The 22,483-nt window shown below is 33.8% G+C and overlaps 1 protein-coding gene across 3 annotated transcripts in view; it reads right to left on the reverse strand.

Moving 5' to 3' along the window:
* Window positions 1-812: 812 nt before the first annotated feature.
* alpha-Man-IIb (alpha-Mannosidase class II b) overlaps window positions 813-22,483 on the reverse strand; it is a 1,305,824-nt gene continuing 1,284,153 nt past the window's right edge. For all 3 annotated transcript variants that reach the window (XM_069835935.1, XM_069835933.1, XM_069835936.1), the window contains 2 exons: window positions 15,751-17,529; window positions 813-9,274 (listed from right to left, as the gene is read on the reverse strand). In XM_069835935.1, coding sequence (XP_069692036.1) covers window positions 8,511-9,274; window positions 15,751-17,529 — 2,543 coding nt within the window. In that variant the 3' untranslated portion in view covers window positions 813-8,510. The remainder of the gene's footprint in view (window positions 9,275-15,750; window positions 17,530-22,483) is intronic.

Genomic DNA, 22,483 nt, shown 5'->3' on the forward strand with positions numbered 1-22,483 from the left:
CGCGCCTCGTACTTAGACTACGTTAAATTAACCATTATTGTCTTTACACTCCCCACATTTATTAATAACCCCATTTGTGCATGAATAATAGTTCTTGATTTAATTAAAATTAGATTGAATGTTTTGTTAAATTTGAATATCTTAAAAATGAATTCACTATGATGCCACATTCACTTGTCTCCCTAATTGTTTTTATCACGGCTGATTGGATTCGATACTACATGTCATAATTTCAGTCATTCAATGTCTACTGTAATTAATGACGTCACTATATTAACAGACTAGATTTATCCAATGTGAGGCGCTTAAATGTTTCACATTAAAAAATCCAGAAAGGCGAACAATTCCAGATTTTCATTCAATTCGAACAATAGTAGTGATGATGGAAGTGGTAAATATAGTGATGGTGGTGTTGGTGATTGTAGTGAAGACGACGATGATGATAATCATGATAAGTTTAGCGATGTTGGTGATGATAATATTATTATTGACATAGTTATTGTAATTCCTTAGTATAAACAAAACAAAACTACACTTGACTTTACCTTCTCTGGCCAGTATCGCGCTCATCTTCGGAATAACCGACATCTAGAATGTTGTATCAACATGTGCTCATGGAACGCAAGTGTCTTCCTGAGACATTTCGATAAATCTTCCTACAAAAGAATGAAACAGACTCATGTAATGACTCAAGTATTGTGCGAGTTATTCTGTTTCATATTTTACCATTAAATTAAAAAATTGATGTTGTATTCTTTACATAAATAGGGAAACTGGGGGTAACAGGAAAAAACAACAAACAACAAAGAATATTTCTCACTTTTAACTTTGTAATTCATATAACAGCTATTTATAATGCCACAAAATTTAATAGGTTTCCAATCATACATTTCTGTCTGCTTTTTTACGTTAAATTTTCTAAGTATAGTAGTCCATTTCTATTCATTCATTCATGCACACATTTACCCCATCCATACTTCTTGGTATAGCACAAAAGTGTTTCAACTTTTTTTTGGCATTGAAAGATTTTTTTAATATAATAATTTTTTAAACTAATAATTATATACAACCCTAACTTTATTTAATTTTTGCCACACCTTTTAATTCTTTACCTCTTAATAATTCCATTGAATATTATGGAAATATCATATCTTCCTCTTTTTATATAAATACTTATTTTCTGTTTGATTGATTTTGTGAATCATTAATCACGTATCAAACACAATTATATTTTTATAGGAGGAGAAATGGATGAATTCATAATCTGTTAATCTGTGTAGTGGTTCAAAATTACAAATTTATTCTGAAAAAAGTAGAAATTACTGAAAAGTATATTTCAGTGACACAATAATATATGCACTTGTTATTAATATCAATATAACCTCGGATTTTGATTTTTATTTAACTCATGCATTTGAAGTAATACAGTTCTAAAATTAATTTCATACGTATAAGAATTTCACACCACTATTAAAAAAAAAAAACAGAAATTACTTGAGACAATTGCGTTTGTATTACTAAAATGTGTTTCAGAGTGATAGAAAAAATATTTAAAATTTATACAGGGCGAGGCAAAAATTGCTCTGCAAGTTTTAATATTTACACAACATAATCCTTTCTATGTGATTTGTTGTGTTATACGACAATGTAAGGATGAAAGATGAAGTTTAGGTTATCGACTCTGTGTAGTATTATCGAGCTCTAATTACAGCGTCAATGAAGTGAAAAGTTAGTGCAGTGTTTGTTTTATTGAACAAATGTCACAACTTAATTCTACACAGGCAATCCACCAATCGCAATCTGTTAAACTGGTCTATAACTCTAGAGTAAAAGTCACAATATTACAAGGCAGATCTGTTTTCTTGTTTGAAGAAACTTGTAAGTTATATAATAACAAATCCTTAGATTTTGTGTAGCAGAATCTGCTTCATGAAACCAAAGCAGTCAATAGATTTTTTCTGCATACCGAAACGCTATTTTAAATACACCAATCATCGACATAACACATATATTCGATAACATTTTAATCCTTCATTTTGATATTACTAGGATATCAATTATACAGAGTAGATTATAATTTATAAAAATTAAAAATTGTAAAAATATTTTTGTCTCGTCCTGTATATGTTAGTTTAAATATTCCTTAGAACTATTTATTGATTCTTTATCTTTTAAATTCCCTCTATTATAACTCTCCTGGGAAACATAAAATTCCAAAGAAATGTTCATTGAGTCTAATATATGACATTAAATTTCAGATATTACAAATAAAGTATTCTCATTTTGAATAAACTGAAGCTATATTTACGTTTACTTCATAGACAGAACAAAGTTTCGGAATGAACTTTAATTATCCATATACTTGAACTGCGGCACCTTTCTAAATTATTCTACATAATAGATACAAGCTGCTATGAAACTCATAACAAACAGTTCCGGAGGAAATATCGGGGTACAATATCCTATTACAATATCCTCAACACCAAAATAAAATATAGTATCAAATTAATATTATATATCATAATATCTTATTACAATTGACTGAGCAGGAAAAATTGCACAAATGTGGAAAAAGACAACAATCAGTGTCGGAATATAATCATGCGTACGTCACATAACATTGCCAAATTCTAACAATTTGAGGGAACTGTTTTTGTTTTGTATTCTGCACAGTAAATTATCTTCAAATACCTCCTAAGCTTACTTTAGAACTGTCTCTATTCTCATTTACCTATTTCTACTCATTTCATTACAAGGATGTTGTATACAAGAATGAACAACAAATTTAAACAGACAAACTATGGTATCGGTTAATATTTCAGACAAAAATGAAAGTAATTACAGAAAGATAATGCGTCAAAATCTAATGAAATGTAGGTATTAAATGAACTTTTTTGTGATATATGACAATAGTCCGCAAGTTTATGGTTTTTATGATTTCATAAATATTATAAACGAAGAAATCACTATGGTTATGAAAATACGGATGATGAAAATTGTTAACAACTCTTCACATTAACTACAGTTTTAACTGTCAGTGCATTTTGAACTGGCAGATCAAGGTCAAGGTACGTGACCTTGATCCCCAGTTCGAAATGCACTGGGTATGGGATACCTATCTCTCCATATAACGGGATTACTACTCAGTGTTGCTTAAGAGTACTTAATTTTACATGAATACGATGTGTAATGTAAAGATCTGGAATAAATGACCGTTATATCTGTAATTCAAACACTTGTAAACTCTGTCAAATGCAGCCTGATCTGAAAAACGATCTCGTGTACCAAAAAATATCTTGAGAAATGAGACAGATTCCAAAGTACTGGTATACATTGATAACATAGTTCATTGCCTGAGAGATTTTCAAGAATTTATATTGTTGTCAATTTTTTTTTTCACATTACACCTGTTAACATCGGATATATATCTCGTGTAACATCCTTCAATTTTTCTTGTAAAAATATCAACTTCTTATTAACCCTGAAACTTCCAACATCTCATCAGTAGTTTTCTTTTTCCCCCACTAAAATACTGGCAAATAGCTCTTCATGAGTGGTTTCACAAAGATATGTTCTTTAATGAATAGGCAAAGCAAATAACATGTACATAAGATATGAACAAGTCCATCCTAAGAAATCAATATCATGTGGTAATAACAACATTTAGTATGTACATACTGACAGACTAACTTCCATACCGCCTGTACATTTGTACAATTCTCATATATATTTTTTATTTATTTATTTTACACTCAGATGTCAAGAAAAATTCTTGTGTATATTTTTCTTAGGATTGGTAAGGAGTTGCCTCAACTTCTTTGGTTTTAATCAATTATCCACATATCTTGTGATATTTTCATACCATTACAAGAGGTATTTCAGAAGCCTTAGTTTTAGAATTCATTTGTGTTTTGTGTTTAACATTGTTAGAAAGAAGTAAAATTAAATTATATCTTAAAGTTAATTCCATTTATATATTGTGTCCATTTAATGTTAGACCATATTATTTTACCACATAAGTCAATAAGTCAGGATACTGCCTTTCGTGTATTTACAAACACTTTTTGAACATGTAAAATTTTTCTTATGCAAAACAGAAGAGAGTAATTTAGAACAGAAGGATACCATTTGGAAAAGTAAGATGCAATTTTAAAGACGGTACTGAAAATATTGTATTGAAAATATTGTTTAAATTTTCCGAAACAAGTTCTTCCAAAAGTATTAATCTTGTGTACAAATAGAGAATACATATAATTAAAGTTACAATGTATACCTACATTGTGGTTTCTGGAACTTGCTTCTCATAAACTCTACGCTATAATTGACGATAAAAGCTATAGAGTAACTTATATATTTCATAACAGTAAAAATGCCACTTATTTAGCACCACAAAAAAAAAAAATACTTAAGTTCACTTAAAAAATTTCTGTCTTGTTAAACAAAATCCTCTAAATCCAATAAAGAATTATAAACATTACAAAAACACTACGGGTATATTTAAATATGAATGGAAGATTGCTAGAATAGTGCCATAGTTAAAAAGAATGCCTAAAGTTAATGCAAAGTTTCCCTGGCATTAGTCTTCAAAAGCTTGCAGAAAAATTTATTTAATTACATTGAAAGCTGAAATTAGCAAAAGAAACAATTCTGCTGAAGGAAGAATTAGTATTTATTATCTAGTAAAATAAATTTGTTTCAAACTTTCTGTTTACATCAGCCAATACAATAGTTTGGCTGACCAAATTACAATAAGATTGATTTAAGGTTTTTAAAATATATATCAAAGAATTTTAACAAACTTCTGTACCTACAATTTAGATGAAATACATGTAAATTTACGTTAGCGCTAAAAATTGTAATTTTAATTCTGACAAGTCTTATGGCTTTCAGCTATGTTATGGAGAAAATAAAAAATAAAAAATCCATAAAGAAATTGAAACAAAAGGCTGAGTGTAGACATACAACGTCACTAGCGAAATCTTGTGGATTTAAAAAGAGTTATTATCTATTGCCCTGTACGTATGTCTCCAAATAATAATATATGCAACAGAATATTCCTGACTACCTGATAGTTTAGTGACAAGTAGACCTATTACAGACTGTAACTCCTGAGGGGTTATAAAAGCTCGGTACCTACTCTCAAAAGTTTTCCAGACATTTTAACATGATCAATCAAATACAACGCATACCGCATGTTACAGAAGTATGTGTTATGAAAAAAAAAACACGATCAATTTAAAGCATATCTTTCTGTTCCAAATAATACTCTCTGGTTCACACGATGTCATACTGCACACTCTTTCAGAAGTTTTTATATGTCTGAAATCACAGTATCTTAAAATATTGATTCATATGGGGAAATAAGTGGCCATAACTTAAAGTGCACCACTTTATCATAAAGGGGAGATATTTCTTATAGATAACCATACAGTAAAGGACCGAAACCAATGAATATAAAACTAAAACAGACAAACAAAAAATTAAACCTTGAAACGAAAATATGTGGCAAGGAAGACGTACTGGAAATAGTGTGCAATATTAATACTTACTAATACTTTGAATGACGGACTATCGTAATCAATAACTACATCTTTAAGGAAACTTTGAGTATGAACTACAGTACCATGGTAAGATCCTGTTGGTTCTCTCAGAAATTAATAAGAAATGAATTAAATACTGTGAATTTGGTATTAAGAAAACTGTCTTGGTCACATCGATAAAAATTTTCGCCATTAAACTCTGGGATATTGCTTGGATGAATTAAATGAAACCTGTTTCTATCCTCCAAGGTCAAACCTTAATTTAATATCTGTAGAAATTAACAGCCAGCGACCACATTTTATAACTAAAAGATACACTTAACTAAGATTTTAACTTTCTTTTATAAATATTGGTTGAGATATGATTTCTCAGACTGTTAGAAACTACTTAAATGCTTCTATATCTGGTTCTCATTAGAGAAAATCTAAGAATAGCGTATTTTGATGTCAGGAATGCTTCCCTGGCCAAAGCAACTTGACAGAGTAAACCGTGGAAAATTAAGTTTTTTATTTATAATTTTTAGTAGGTTATTTTACGGCGCTTTATCAACATCTTAGGTTATTTAGCGTCTGAATGAGATGAAGGTGATAATGCCGGTTAAATGAGTCCGGGGTCCAGCACCGAAAGTTACTCAGCATTTGCTCATATGGGGTTGAGGGAAAATCCCGGAAAAACCTCAACCAAGTAACTTGCCCCGAACGGGAATAATAATTATATAAGATAAGTTTATGACGGACTTTAGGAAAACATTGATAAACTATTCCAGCTGCCAGTACAATAAGACTTTATAAGAAATTTATGCGGACAGATTCGATATACGATGAAAAACCGAAAAGAGAACGCCGTGTTCTGTCGGAAGAGAAATTAGACGAGATTGGTGAAAGATTGGAACATCCCTCAAAAATCCCTCAGACGTTTAGCGCAGGAAACTGGAATAAGTAAAAGTTCTGTTCGTGTAGCGACAAATTACTTAAAATAAGGCCTTACAGAATGTAAGAAACCCACACTCCATAAACGAACTTAAACCTAATACAAGAGATGCAATAAATTCTATCACTGCTGAAGAACTTGCGAGAATGACTTTACATTTCATAAAAAGATGTCAAATGTGTGTAACAGCAAATGGAGGACATTTTCAGCAACGAATGTGAGCTTGGTAAGTACTGTAAATTTTAAGCATTGTAACAGTAGGATTGTAGGCCTAAAAGTGCCGGAGATGCGCGCGTGTTCCTCGCGGTAACCAACACATTGATAGCCGGGCCGGCTCTGGACGAAAACCCGAGCGTCCCCGAATAACCTCACTGTATATTATAACATGAAATGCACAAAAAAAAAAGATTGTTTGAATATCACGAGACACTTTATATTTATAAGAACTGAGTAGCCAGCCTCATTATAGACTTATATGATATTACTTTACAAATTCTAGAATATTAACATATTAAGTAATGTAAAAATGATAAGCTATAAAGTATTCAGAACTCTTCAATGGCAAATTTGAGCATAATAACGAGTTTTCAAGTTTTGGTATTTCTTGATTCCTTGGTGTTTCTAGCTAGAAAAAATATATAGTCTATGAACAATTTTTTTTTGCACTAGGGTTATAAAATTAGCGTTTTTGTAAGCGGGGACATGTCTTACTTCACAATATACGACACCTTTATTTCCATTATTTTAATGTTTGCTGTTTGTAACTTTTCTCATTAAAAAAAATACAATAACGCACCAAAATCTCAAGACTGCTCCATATTACCAACTAAAAATATAAAAGAATCTATTTTTTTACTAAAATATGTATCTGCCATACTGACAATGCATAAGAAATAGAAAATATTAATTATATAGCACCGATCAGAGATAAATTTATTTTTAATTCATTCAATTAGAGTCTACAAATCTTTCGAAGCTCCGACCATTTACCAAACAGAGAAACATCCTGGATTAAAGGAAATAAAATTAAACTAATTCCAGTGAAATCTAGTTTACGTTGAGAGGAAATACAAGTTTTTATAGTACTTATTTATTCTTGGTGCCCCTAATTATGTTGATTCTACTTTCTGCTAGACTTCATATCCTAACTGACGAATTTGTGTTGTAATTGGAACAACTAGATAAACGTAAGCTATAATGTCACTGACCATATATAATTTACTACAGTAAATGAAATAAAAAAGATAATGCACCTAGAAATGCCAGAGGATTAAAAAAATATATTAAGCATTACTTAACATAAATATAAGAATATATATGAATATCTCGACTTACACGTATCAAGTGTCTTCTCGTGAACTGTCATCCTCATTTTCTTTTTATATTTTGACGAAAAATTTTTTTTTGGATATCTTGAAGGATTAAAGATTTCAGATGACGGAGAAAAGTGATGTTTTCACAGAACTGTAAGTTTGTATTTATGTTAATGATTAAATATCACATGCCATGTTCATGCATTCTCAACTCTCGAACAATTTTTCTTCATCCTCATTTATTATGAACACCGTTTAGGATTTCATGGAAAGAATTTCTTGTTATAAGGAAAGTGAATGCGAGATGTTTCCACAGAAATGTCAAGTTGCATAAATACTAATTATAAATTGCGTGACTTTTCTATGTATTATCTCGTGAATGTTCGAGAATGTTTATCAAAAGCCTTTTTTGTGCATTTTGATTAAAGTAAAAGATTTGATTTGAAGTGAATAAAACTATATGGTCTAATTGCTACTGAACTGAATTTCTTCTGCACTCCATATAAGACAATATTAACCAATGACCAAGGAGAAGTTCGGATAGATTCACGTAATTGCACCCAGATGATATCCCAGAAACACATCTTCAAAATAATCATTGACACCTATCAAGTCTTTTCTCAAGTCCAACAACAACCCCTATCATCCCACACCACCGTATGTAGACATTGATAATATTCGGCACCCCATTTTGCAGTCACAACGCACCAAATTAAAAAAAGGTTATCACAGCACAAAAGTCACATTAAGTGAAAGTAATTCCATTGGACTCATCTCAACTGTATCAAGATTTTGAAATTTCTGAATTTGATGTAATCCAGTTAGAGAAGTCTGGGCAATTGCCCCCATATTCAAGTCACTGAAAAACGTCCTCTTGTGGAAAGTTGGACTCTTTGTATTGTCAGATGTCACTTCCAAAGAGCACTGTGGGATTGTGATATCGGCACCGACATCACAGGCATATCCCTGGCGTTGTACGACCATTAGTGCAGATTGTGATGGGAACTGAGTGTAGCTGATATCAGATAAGGTTCTGAGGTTCAGGAGATGAACGTCACAAGGGAATGGTCGTGAAATTAACACAAGTTTCTTGTTCAGAATAAAGTCCCTATCTTTCTGATGATCTTGCTTCTGTTGTTGCTGTTGGCTTGTTGATGTCTCTGTGATGCCTTCGACGACGAACAGGTTGGCAGGGTACATCAAACTGTTCGAGAGATGGTGCGCAAAGAGACTCGGTCGGGAGAATGTCTCTGATGTTGGGGGTGGTTTGACCTCTTCTAGAAGTAGCCAGAATTTGGTGAGCATGCGTTTATTGTCAACAATTCCTTCGCCCATCCCTCTAGAGTCGTCGTACAGTGTTCTGCGATCCAACATGACTTCCAACCATCCAGGTTGCCAAGATGCAGCGCCTTGCGCGTGGTTTACCAGTAATGACAAGCGTCTAGACTGATCCTGTATGTAGGCCATCGATGTGATTGGAAAGTAGTTACCTGCAATGAAAGATAAACAGACATTAAATCCCACCTGACAAGGCACTTAGAGCAGTGTTCCGCAACCGGTGTGCCTTCACAAGATGAAAGGTGTGACACGAAAATTAATTGAAATTAAAATGAAGTGTTAACAAAACATGCCCAATCCCCAAGTGTGTGTGTGTTGTGTGTGGTGAAAATCACAGTAATGCTATGGTTCCAGTAAATTGAAACGGCATTTGTTAACAAAACATTCTTTTCAGTCAAACAAAGATGTTTTCTATATTATTATCGTAGGTTGTTGGAACAAAAAAAAAAAAAAAAAAAAAAAAAAAAAACAAGTGACGCTCATGTCGGTACAGGTTTTACAAAAAGTACAGGAAGCTTGCTATAAGGTAGCCGAACTTATCGGGGGGGGGGGAATAGCCTATATACATAGCTGAAACGTTGGTAATCCCTGAAAATGGGTCGTTTGAGATTTTCCCAACTGTATGGCCCCTTGCTGACGGTAATAAAGTGTTGACGGATTTAATTAAATAACATTTACTAATCTTGCAGCAGAAGTTTAAGAATTATTTCGGAGAGAGTATTCAAGATTTTGACCGGGTTCGTAATTCATTCACTGTGAATTCAAAACATCTTCCGAATAATACACTCGTACAAGAGGAATTAGCAAACTTAAAAGCAGACATATTATTGAAATTAAAACTTCTCGAAGTGCCTTCGGAAACATTTTGGTTGTCGGTAAGGAGTGAATACCCGGCTATCTCCGAGATGGCAGTTAATATGTTATTGCCATTTTAAACTACATATGTGTGTGAACTGGGCTTCTCGACGTTAACTGAAAATTAAAACATCAAAGAGGGAGAGACTCAAATCCATCGATGAAGAAATGAGGCTTGCACTGTTAACGATTCCGCAACAGATCAGCCATCTGTGTGCAGCTAAGTAGGCCTAAGTATCACATTGAAGTTAAGAGTCTTAACTTATTTACTTTAATATTAGTAATAAAAATGCGTATTTTCTACGGTGAATTAAAGTTAATAAATTTTTAATAAATGCAAGAGTCGATTTCTGTTTTATAATAACGATAACAATGATGATAATAATAATAATAATAATAATAATAACAACAATAATAAATTTAATTACATTACGCAATTATATTAAGAGAGTCACGAATGTTTTTGAGGCAATTAATATTTTGGTGTGCCGTGTTGGGTCTAGGCCCATCTAGGATGTGCCGTGAATATAAAAAGGTTGCGGAACGCTGACTTAGAGAACAGAATTTATCCGGCTACTTAGTTTCCATTATTTCAATTTTACGATTTTCCTATTAAGTCAAATGATTGGCTAGAATGTCGACCGTTGATGATACAGACACGCAAATCAGGCTTTCAGGTAGAAACTCCCTGTCAAGCAGGCTTGAATAATTTCAAGGAAAAAATTGTTCCGGGGCCGTGTATCGATCCCGGGACCCTTCGCTTAGCGTACGAATGCTCTACCGGCTGAGCTACCCCAGGAACTATACACGACACCGTCACAATTCTTCCCTTCATACCCACACAACTCAAATGAGCTACCAGACGCCAGAAACCCAACTTTGAGTGTACACAATACTAAATACCTTACTATAATAATACCGGACAGCTAGCAGTTTTGCGTGCGAACGACGCTGGTGCTGCTACCTACCTGCCGGTGTGGAGATACTCGCGAAACAAGCTGTAATCAACTGCAATGTATATTATTGCTGGGCTAGTTAATAGTTTTTAAATTAGTGATGTGTTAAAATGTCAGGGTGTATGTGTGCTTTTTATAATTGTGACAATTGCAGCATTACAAATTGCTCCGATTTCCGACAGTTCATAAAACGTGAGTCAACGACATTCTTTAGTAGGCCAAATTCCTTCGTCTTTGTGTTGATAGGAAAATACAAATTAGTTTTTTTTTATTTATACCTAATAAATGAATAGAAGTTAAAATGTATTGGATTTTAAGGTTTTATCAAATTAAATTTTATTGTTGTCCACATGCCTTTACTAATTATTACAAGCATCAGATCACTATCAATTTTATATCTGCAGTTTCCAGCAATGGGTATATAAAACATTACTGTTAATTCATTCCTAATATCGGATTGATTTTGTCTCGGTAAACCAAAGAAAAAATATGTAAGAATTAATTACGGAAAGTAATATGAAGTATGCAATATTTCTCATAATATGCAGCTTTGATATAAGATAATAATTTTACATTAAGTATTATTCACAATTTCTTAAGTGTTTCATATATAATTCCATATTAGTAACTCACGTTTTAAACAACAGTCCGAATCTTTCTATCTTAATATTTGTATATGTGGATGTAATTCCATCCCTCTCCGCTAGATGTCATATTTCGCACTTACGCCAATGCTGCTAGTATACAGCTGGCCGGTATTATTATAGTAAGGTATTTGACAACACTGTGTGACTTAAATTGTGATTTTCTGTTAACATACTTCCAGTAACGAATATATTATGCAAATCTGGCTTTCAGCTTAAAGCTCCCTGTGAAGCAGGCTTGAATAATTTCTAGAACGTCATGGTGCCCTAAATTTCGTGGACATATGTTGTTTCTCAAATACACGCCCGGGTGCAACTTCGGAACAGTAGACAAAGGCGCTAGCGCCTCGCCGGTGGCAATGTAAAGACAAAGATTCGATTCTAGAAAATGGTTATCGTGATTTTGTATGGATTTTGTATCTGTACAGACAAATGCTGTAAAAGTACTAGACTGATGTAATTGAAATCCATTTACATTATGACGTTAATATTACTATGAGCTGAAAGTCGTCAGTTGATGAAAGCTTTGCTAAAGAACTTAATTGCAGTATTATTACGTTCCGTTAAAAGGGTGAAAGCGGTAACATTTACCAGTGATACAACACACAAATGTAAAGATCTTATCTAACAGTGTGTACATGCCATTAATTATGCAGCTTTGGGGTGTATAGGCATATTAGGTACGCTCTTCCCCAACACAATGTAACCATGGATACAACCGATCCAAAAATATTCGACAGGTGATTGATAAAACAAGTAAATACATTTGTGCGAGATCGTGCGTATTTGCTTGTTTTCCGCATAGAACCAATACGCGGTAAGTGTGAAATACCACATTCAGTATTCCCTACGTAACACACATAACAATTTCCCTCTTCTTACCGCTTAAGCGCGACATTCATTTTACTGCTTTAGGCTTTGAACATATTATTTTTAGAGACGTTTAACATAGTAATAATTATAAATTGGAAACTTACCACTGCAATTTCACCTAAATTGCAATGTTAATTATTGTTTTTAAATAATTGCAAAAAATAAGTAAAGTCTACTACTCCACGAAACTTATTGCATTCCTGATACAAGTAACATTAAGGAAGCCGTGAAAAAATCAACAAGATTCCAGATGCCGATGTTATTACTGCAATATGTTATATAAATAATATTGTTAAAATATTAAAATGAAAAATAAATCATTACATAACCTTACCGTTTGTTTTAAGTTCCCATTTATAGAATGGAGGAAAAAAAAAGACAGACGTATATCACGGCCTGCTGGAGTATAGTAAACACAGAAAACATTTTACAGCAACAATGTTGAAGAAAGATATTTTGGTTTTCCGAAGTTGCCGTCATTAAACAGAAACCAAGATGGAGATTTCATTGCAACTAATTAGAAATTCGTCTTTCAGGTATGTAATAAACGATCTTCGCACAAAATAATGTACGATACACGAGCGGTATGTTTGTTTCCATGTTCTCGGAAATTAAAAAAGCTCAACTACGTTTCGCTTTTTCAATCTTTTCCTCGACCATGAAAACGTCAACATACCGCTCTTGTAACGTATATTACTATTTTAGTATAAGGAATGAACAATATTCTTTTCAATTGATCGTTCTATGTTGTGTTATGATTAATAGAACCTTCCCTCCGAACGATATATAAATGTAATTTAATTAAAAATATATATATATTATTTTCAACCATTTTTAGCTTATCCGGTCTCCGCCATGAGAAAATGTAAAAATGTTCCCCAAATATACAGAGTGGAAGTGAAATAATCCTGCAGATTGAAAAGAAGGATAGAATACGCTTAAATGAATAGAAAACCTTTATTACGTTTTGTGATTATTTGCAAGGTTAATTAGAAAATTAAGTTTGAAGTTTCAGCAGTCCGACAACATCGCCGCTAACACAGTCCTCTTTCTTCTCGTAATATAGATGTAAGAGATCAACTAAATCAGGTCTGTCTCCGTAAGTGAATTACTTCCCACCTCTCTCTCTGACTACAACGTTGCAGCTGTTCGCATCGTCCAGTGCTTGAAATTAATGGTTTTTAAATTAAATTTACACAAAAACCTTCTAAGCTACTGAAATACGCCAGAGGGATCAATGATTCTTTATTAGATTTTCTATCGATATGGACAAAAATCACGATCCTACTCACAATAGTTATCGAATAAGAGGGAATTAAACATTTGAAAAAAAAAACTTTTTTTTTCTCTCTTTTTCCGAGAAAACTACGAACTTTCCACCAATATGGCATTACACTTTTTTGTTCAATACAACATGAGACATTTGCTCTGAAAATCTGCAAGTTCATTTCGCTCTATATAAATAAGGTAAAGATTGCTAATATTGTGATACTAATAATATTATGAGAGTACTTTTTGATAATTTTTTGCAATTTTATTGAGCGAGAGAAGGACCTGTTTTGTGCAGCATCTTTTCCACGAACACGCCCTTAATACGTTGACGCAAAAAAACGATCTTTCTCTCGCTCATTAAAATTGTAAAAAAATTCTCAAAAAGTACTCTCATAATATTATTAGTATCACAATATTACCAACCTTTACCATATGTGCCAGGTAATCCGAATGGTGGTGGGATGTGATGAATTATTGTAGGCTGACCAAAAATTGTTACATGAATAATTTTCATCTTAGTGACATGACAATGAAAAGAGGACATTGGCTTAAAATTTGATTATGACTGTCACCATTATTATTGTTATTATTATTATTATTATCATCATCATTATTATTATTATTACCGTATTACTTTCATCGCAGTGCGTAAATAGGCTACTGAGTCTTCCGTATATGACAGCATGGGACGTGTTAAAAAATGCTGCCTCCACAGTGCGCCTTTAGTACGCGCAGAAGTTCAAGGAAGTTACATGCGTGCAGTTCATCTCAGTTTGTTATGCACAACAGAAGGTGTTACTCATTCGTGAGTAATTTAGTGAAAACTATTGTTTTGTCTAATTGTTTGAGAACACTGAAGGAATTACTCATTTGTGCCTAGTGTAGTGCAAGCTATTGTATATTTTTCAATTATTTGAGAATAGTGTAATTATACCATATTAAAGGCAGGTTCTGTAGCTTTAATTTATGCAAACAAGAAAATTCCCAAGTCATTCCGAACAGTTCGTAAGAAAATATTGGTCGAGCATTTCAGAATAATCTTCGGAGATGTCAAAAATGTAGTGAAGCAGAAGGTGGGCACACTGAATGTCTTGGGTGACACAGGTAAGATGCACATGTTTTTCATTTTCTAAAATTGTTTATAAGCACTTTCTCCGGTAAATAGATTTTAAAAACTAAAGTTACCACTGATTAGCTGATTTCGCGGTAACTCTGCTAGGAGTATAATAGAAAATACCGCGGTCTGAGCAAAGCGTCATATGTATAAAGAACTGTGTAAAAACAATAATTTTAACAGATAATTTATTGTATGTGGGTTGTGGAATTGATATATTTGTGGGTATACATTTTTCTGCAGAAATATTATATCTATTTTAATTATGTTCATTTGCTACACTTCCAGCAAAAATATTACGAAATCAGAAAAATATGGTAAATACAGTATCCTTACAGAAAAATTCACGTCAGGAAGGGAAATACGTTGTGAGGGGCATAGATGTCAACAAGAGAGAAATGAATGAAATCCAGATTGGAAAGACACTGTCATGGGAAAGTAAGCAAGTAATATCAATATCATTCAAATCTAAAACCATGATATGCCACTGATTGGCGAGAACAACTAAAATAGTTTATGATAAAAAAAAATAGGCTTTCTTATAATTTTTCTGTTCCCTTATCAAAATTTACAACAGTCATATTACTAGATGACCATTACAACACAATTTGTTTCAACGAGATCAACAATACGTGATTTGTGTAGTACATGCCGCATGGAATAAGTAGTCTTCTGAATCACTGAAAGAGTTACTAATTCCTGAGTCATTAATTGTACTTTTATTCTTCATATTATACTTGTAATCCCCTGGTAGAGGGACAGAGAAGGCCTGAAGGCCTTATCTCTACCAGGTTAAATAAATAAATACTAAATACTAATACTACTCAGCATCCACTAGAATAAAATAATGGTAATAATGACGGAGATAATAATAAAAGGGATAAAAATGATGTGTATAAAGTTTGTATTCTTACCTTCAATTCCAATACGTTCCACTTTGACCCTCTTCTGCATCTGGAAGCCATTCAGGTCGGAGTAGAATTCTGGAGGGTCGCCATTACTAATGTCTGTAACAACCCTCATAAACAGCTCCGTCTCTCTATTCTTGGGGGGTGCCTCGAAGTCGATAAGGTTTTCTATGTAGATTCCCTCACTGAGAGGGCCTGCAGCATGGTAGATTCGAACCGAATGTGCCAATATCGGATTATATATAACAGACAACTCTGAAGCTATGGGACCAGATGTGATGACAATCTGAAGACCGTGGTGATTAGGTGCGTCGATTGAGCCCAGGATGTCCCTTTCTACCTCCCTCGAATTTGGGTCCGGCATGAAAAGGTATGCCCCACTGTGGAACTGTGCTGAAGGATACGCTGCGAACTGGAGACCACATTGTGTGGTACGTCCAGTGGCCTTTCTTGTGACAGCCTTCAAAAACCCTGATCTTCCGTCAAACAATAACTTCATTCTATGATTCTCTAGCTGTATATCACCAGTCTGCATCCCTTTGACTTCAAATGGTGGAACGTAACTTGGATCATCAACGTTCTTGCCACAAGCTGTACAATACACAACAGATCTAGCTTGAAGATTTTTCTCAGCAACCCTCTCAACAATATACGTTACGAGTGAAAGTGGAGGAAGATCAGCTACGAACATAACCTCGAATAAGTCTCTCGCCATTTGCAAAACATTTTCAATTTTCTCCACACCACCTTCACCAGTTTCTTTGTTCACATCACTAGCTACTTTTGCACTATGTGTCAAATTCCAAACCGGGTTCACTTGATACGGTATAGCATTTCCTTCAGAGTCTAACACTTTAACATGTGGTGTCGTAACTCTGATTTTCACAACATCTTGTCTCTGTTGTGCCAAAGAGTTGAAGAGAACAATTCTCCTTGGTTCGTTTCTGGGTACAACTAATGGAACTTTTTGAGGAAGTTTCTCATACGATTCTCTGTCTATATCGGGTAATAAAAAGTTCATGAACGCCTGCGAAGGTTTATTTGAAAACACTTTACTAACACTCGCTTCCCTCGATAGTCCAGATGATGACGCGTCTTTCACAAGAAGCATCTGAGCACATCTTTGTTGAATGAAGACAGTATCTTGAATACCTTCAAACATCTTGAGAGCGTAATCGTGCATTACAAAAGACTTCGATGTGCCTGTTATGGCATCATGGTGTTGGAATAATGCCAGTGATTGTCTTGCTTTCGTAATCCTTTCATAATCCCTCTCAAGTAGTTGTATTGTCTTATTGAAACCATGCTGTCTCGCTCTGTTCAAAGCTACAGTATACAGAATTTCAGCTGATCTCAAATTAGCTTCTAACTCTCTGTCCAAAATCTTCCAGTACGGTCTTGTTGTGAAATATCCACTCCAGTAAGCTGGACGGCCTTCAGCAAATATGTCACTGTATACAAAGAAGTCTCCTTTCAGTGTCTGGAAATTCTGGCTTCGTTCCTTGACGGCTTTGAAATAGTCAGAAGGCGTTCCAAATGAGACTTCTGCGTGGTATTTATCTTTGTTCTGGTTAATGTAGTCAAATAACAACTTGTAGTTGCCATACTGTTGGTTCCATTCGATGTCATGATCGAACCGGAAGTCGTCACCAAGTGGCATCAAGACGACGTTGTGCGGGAACAAGGATCCGGTACGACCATACTGTTCCAGTAGAAGTTCAGCTTTCTGCTTGACGTTGTACTGGTCTATCGGCACTGCGCGCAGACTGTACTCTGTGTATTCACCTGAAAACAAGTTTAGTACAATGTTACTACACAGGTCGATACAGCACAGATAGTGTTTGTATTAAAACAACAGTTTTGTACCAAAATCCGAGCTCAAAAGTATGTACAATATAGAGTCGCATATTCAAAATAAGACAATTATGAAACTGAGTGTTGTGTGAAAATGAGCCTGGTTTAGAGGCAAATGGGGTGGGTTTTTTTTGGCACTTTACCTCACTTGTATACACATTTTGAACTCAACACCTTGTTAATCTGCACATTTAAATAACATGGCATTTAAAGAGCATATGGCGCACTATTAACCTAACGGCTGCAGTGTTGGTTTCCCCCACTGGAAACGAGTTCAAATGTCCACGAATTCAAGTGTGGAAATTACGAAAATAAACACGTTTTCAAAAATTTTCTGGAGATAATCCTGTTTCTACTCCACCGTTCCTCCAATAAATCATCATCTGTGTATCATCAACAGAAAAACCACTAAATCGAAACGTAATGTCCAGGAGATGAACTTTATGGGCTTCCTACGGTAAGAGTTTTGCGAAGCAAGTGACTACGAGAATCTCTGAAATTGGTGCTAACGCCTGAATATGGCACTGTAAGAGTTACAAGGAACAAAGACACGCACGATATACACAATAAAAATTGAAAATGTTACTTGTCAAACATGTCAGAAGTGTTATTCCTCACAACTGATTCGTTCTGCATTATAGAAAAAGCAAAAGTGTTCTGTCTAAAGGCCTATAAAATCGATGAGGGTAGGGTTGTAGACTTCAGTAAAAGACTCCAGTTCCATTTTCAAATTTCAGTACATTATCCGAGTCATAAATATATATGCAATATATCTCTATAATTATAATTTATAATTTATTTAATAATGTATCTATTTATGTTGCTAATAATTGTAACAAAGAGGCTTTGGAATTGAACGGGTCACATCAGCTGCTTGTCTTTGCGGATGACGTGAATATATTAGGAGAAAATCCACAAACGATTAGGGAAAACACGGGAATTTTACTGGAAGCAAGTAAAGAGATAGGTTTGGAAGTAAATCCCGAAAAGACAAAGTGTATGATTATGTCTCGTGGCGAAAATAATGTACGAAATGGAAATATAAAAATTAGAAATTTACCTTTTGAAGAGGTGGAAGAATTCAAATACCTGGGAGCAACAGCAACAAATATAAATGATACTCGGGAGGAAATTAAACGCAGAATAAATATGGAAAATGCCTGTTATTATTCGGTTGAGAAGCTTTTATCATCCAGTCTGCTGTCAAAAAAATTTGAAAGTTAGAATTTATAAAACAGTTATATTACCGGTTGTTCTTTATAGTTGTGAAACTTGGACTCTCACTTTGAGAGAGGAACATAGGTTAAGGGTGTTTGAGAATAAGGTTTTTAGGAAAATATTTGGGGCTAAGAGGGTTGAAGTTACAGAAGAATGGAGAAAGTTACACAACACAGAACTGCACACATTGTATTCTTCACCTGACATAATTAGGAACATTAAATCCAGACGTTTGAGATGGGCTGGGCATGTAGCACGTATGGGCGAATCCAGAAATGAATATAGAGTGTTAGTTGGGAGGCCAGAGGGGAAAAGACCTTTGGGAAGGCCGAGACGTAGATGGGAAGATAATATTAAAATGGATTTGAGGGAGGTGGGATATGATGGTAGGGACTGGATTAATCTTGCTCAGGTTAGGGACCAATGACGGGCTTATGTGAGGGCGGCAATGAACCTCCGGGTTCCTTAAAAGTAAGTAAGTAAGTAAGTAGGCTAGTATAATTGTAACATAAAATATAATATAAACAGAAAAAATTTAGCCCCCTGAAAGTGTAAAACTCGTGCTCAGGGGCGGATTCCCGAATTGAAATTAAGAAGTATATAATACAATTTGTCTTATGTCTATTGAGCAATAATATATATTTAAATTTACAATTTTTCAATTTTTATAAAATCCATACATAACTTTTTAAATTTAATACTATCTACTATCACGATGCGTATATACGAGTAGATTAAAATGTAGAAGGCTATCCATCATGAATTAATATTTCATTTTTTGCAGTGTTTAATATTTGCTTTACTAATTTTTTTTAGAAAAAAAAAACTGCAGAATGTATCGTGGCTAACATCATCTTACAAACTCGAGCACTTTCAAAATCGGCCAATATTTCTTAAAAATAAGTTACGTTTATTAAAAAGTGTAGAAATTTCGATCACAATAATCTGGAATATATTTACTTAAAAAGCTATTCATATCACTTGGGAGATTCAGACCTGTCTCCGGACAGTTGCATAAACAACAATAACAACATATAAAGGAAATGCTTTTATGTCGGCATTAAGGTTGTTGAAAATGTGCGTTTCCGCGAAAATCCTGTGATCAACTTTTTTCTGCATTATGACGATATTTTTCCAGATAAGAAACTGAAAGATTCCAAGGAATTAAATAAGTCTTAGTATTGTCTTCAAATCTTCATACATTTGTTCTTGTTTTATTTAAAATGGCCTATATTCTGGTGTCGCCCATCGGTCAGTCTGGTATTTTTAGTCATTTGTAATTACTCAAATTAGTTTGAAATCCCCCGCACTCCTTATTTCACCTGAATAAAAGTGTTCGTAACGTTGTCAATTTTTGTATTTTTTTTTCCAGCAATGGACGAAAACGTAAAAATGTCTACATCGTATCGAGGTCATCGTACAAGAATGGCGTATCAACAAATTTTGCGTTACTGAAATATTTTAATGGAACCTATTTAATGTGCTACACCATGCATTCTCTTAATCCATTCAGAAACTTCCTTCCGCCAGAATTAAAACAGACTTTAGTGCAAACCCTCGTACTACCACTGTTTGACTATTGCGACGTAATACTTACAGACTTGACAACTGACCTTTCGAACAAGCTGCAGCGTGTGCACAATGTGTGTATCAGATTCATCAGCAATGCTCACAAATTTGACCACATTACACCCTCGTTCAAATCTTTATCCTGGCTGCAACTTAGCAACAGTAGAACACTTCATTCGCTGTCTCTTCTGTTTCGAGTTCTCCACACTTCTACTCCAAATTATCTTCGTTCCCGGTTTAACTACTTATCCTCCAATCACAATCTAAACACCAGGTCACAGGAGAGCCAAATCCTAGCAATTCCTGCCCATAGAACATCCCACTATTCATCCTCTTTTACTGTCTCAGTCCCCCGTGAATGGAATTCTCTACCTCAGAAGATTAGGGGCTGCCAGACAATAACCACTTTCAAGAAAATGCTAAACGATTTCTTACGGGCGCAGCCAAATTGAAGTTGTAATTGTGATCGAGTTTAATAATTTAATTTAATTTAGGTATGACTATCATTACTATTATTATTATTATTATTATTATTATTATTATTATTATTACATAATTATTTTATTGGTGTTGTGAAGATGAAAAGAATTGTCATTGTATTATATTATTTATGTATTATATTGTCTTGTATTGTAGTACTGCATTGCTTTGAATTGTATTGTATTGTTTTGTTAATTATGTTATATTCATAGCATTGTAGTAATTTTCTATCATACTGGTTGAGTGGAAGAGAAGGCCGAATGGCCTTAACTCTGCCAGTTAAAATAAACCATTATTATAAACCATTTTTATGTTTGAAAATTACAATGGACATGAGGAAGAATCAAAGGAAGTAAGTTGTTACGTAGACAAGGATAGGAAAAAATCTCTTCATCTAATGTAAGTTCGCAGTTTTGTTGATGCGTCCTTCTGGCATGATGCCCTCGATATGTTGATATCACTAAGGTTACTTCCTCTATAAAACGTGTGCTACAGAAATTGCATATTGTACTTGTATAGATGGTGTAGAAAAGTCATGATAATGACAAACGAAATAGAAGGAAAACGTACCCCCAACACAATCCTTCTCCATTACCAATGTGATATTTCCTATATTTGAACAGAGTTAAGCATAAACATTTATATAATATTCACAGCTGAGTATGTACCATATCATACGAAATGAAGATGTTCCAATTATTATAGATCTATGATGACAGCAGGGAGGCAGACAAGACCTTGAGACCAGATTAATGTATGGGTATCTCGTTAGGAGGTTGATTGGAGCGGAAATTAATGAATGTACAAAGGCAGTACTTGAAAGGAATTGAACGTTGTGTAAGAGGAGAAGAAAATCAATTAAAGTGACGAGTGAAAAGACAATTGAATGCAATTATGAACCTAGATAAGATGTTTCATAACTATCTGAAGAGAAGTAAGCCTATATTGCCATGGTAACAAGGTACCAGAAAATGCAGATGAGTTTTAGTTATTATTCGGAAAGTTTGCACAGCATAAATTCTTACTACAAACGTTTCTTGAAGAGCTAATGCAATAAATATAGAATTACATTAATATAAGGTTAAAGTACACAGTGTTCGTAAAATAATTGTGGGGTTTTAAATTAGGCCAGTAATATGAGCCGTTCAGAGCAAAAGTGGTGTAAGTCAAAATTGGGTAATGAGGTTTAAAGTAAAAATTCTGTAAAATACAATGCAAAGTAGCAATTAATATGGTCTTCTTGCTATTCACTGACTACTAATAGTTTAAATAAATTGAATATTAATTGCTACTTTGCGCTGTATTTTACAGAATGTTTACTTTAACCCTCATTATTCATTTTTGACTTACACCACTCTTGCTCTGAACGGCTCATATGATCTTGATAAACACAATATAATAATTGTTACTCAGTCAAATGACAAATCAATGTAAAATAATGACTTATATTATATAGTCATTAAGTTTTATATACATGAATTACAAATTGCAAACGTTTTCGCCCATTCAGGCATCTTATACAATATCTCAATACCAAACTGTGTAGCCATTACATTGGTGGTAGATAAACTGTTTAAGATTAATGATGTACAAAACATCTCCATAATTAAAATGTAAT

The sequence above is a fragment of the Periplaneta americana genome, chromosome 9 (assembly GCF_040183065.1).
Source record: "Periplaneta americana isolate PAMFEO1 chromosome 9, P.americana_PAMFEO1_priV1, whole genome shotgun sequence".
NCBI classification, from domain to species: Eukaryota; Metazoa; Arthropoda; class Insecta; order Blattodea; family Blattidae; genus Periplaneta; species Periplaneta americana.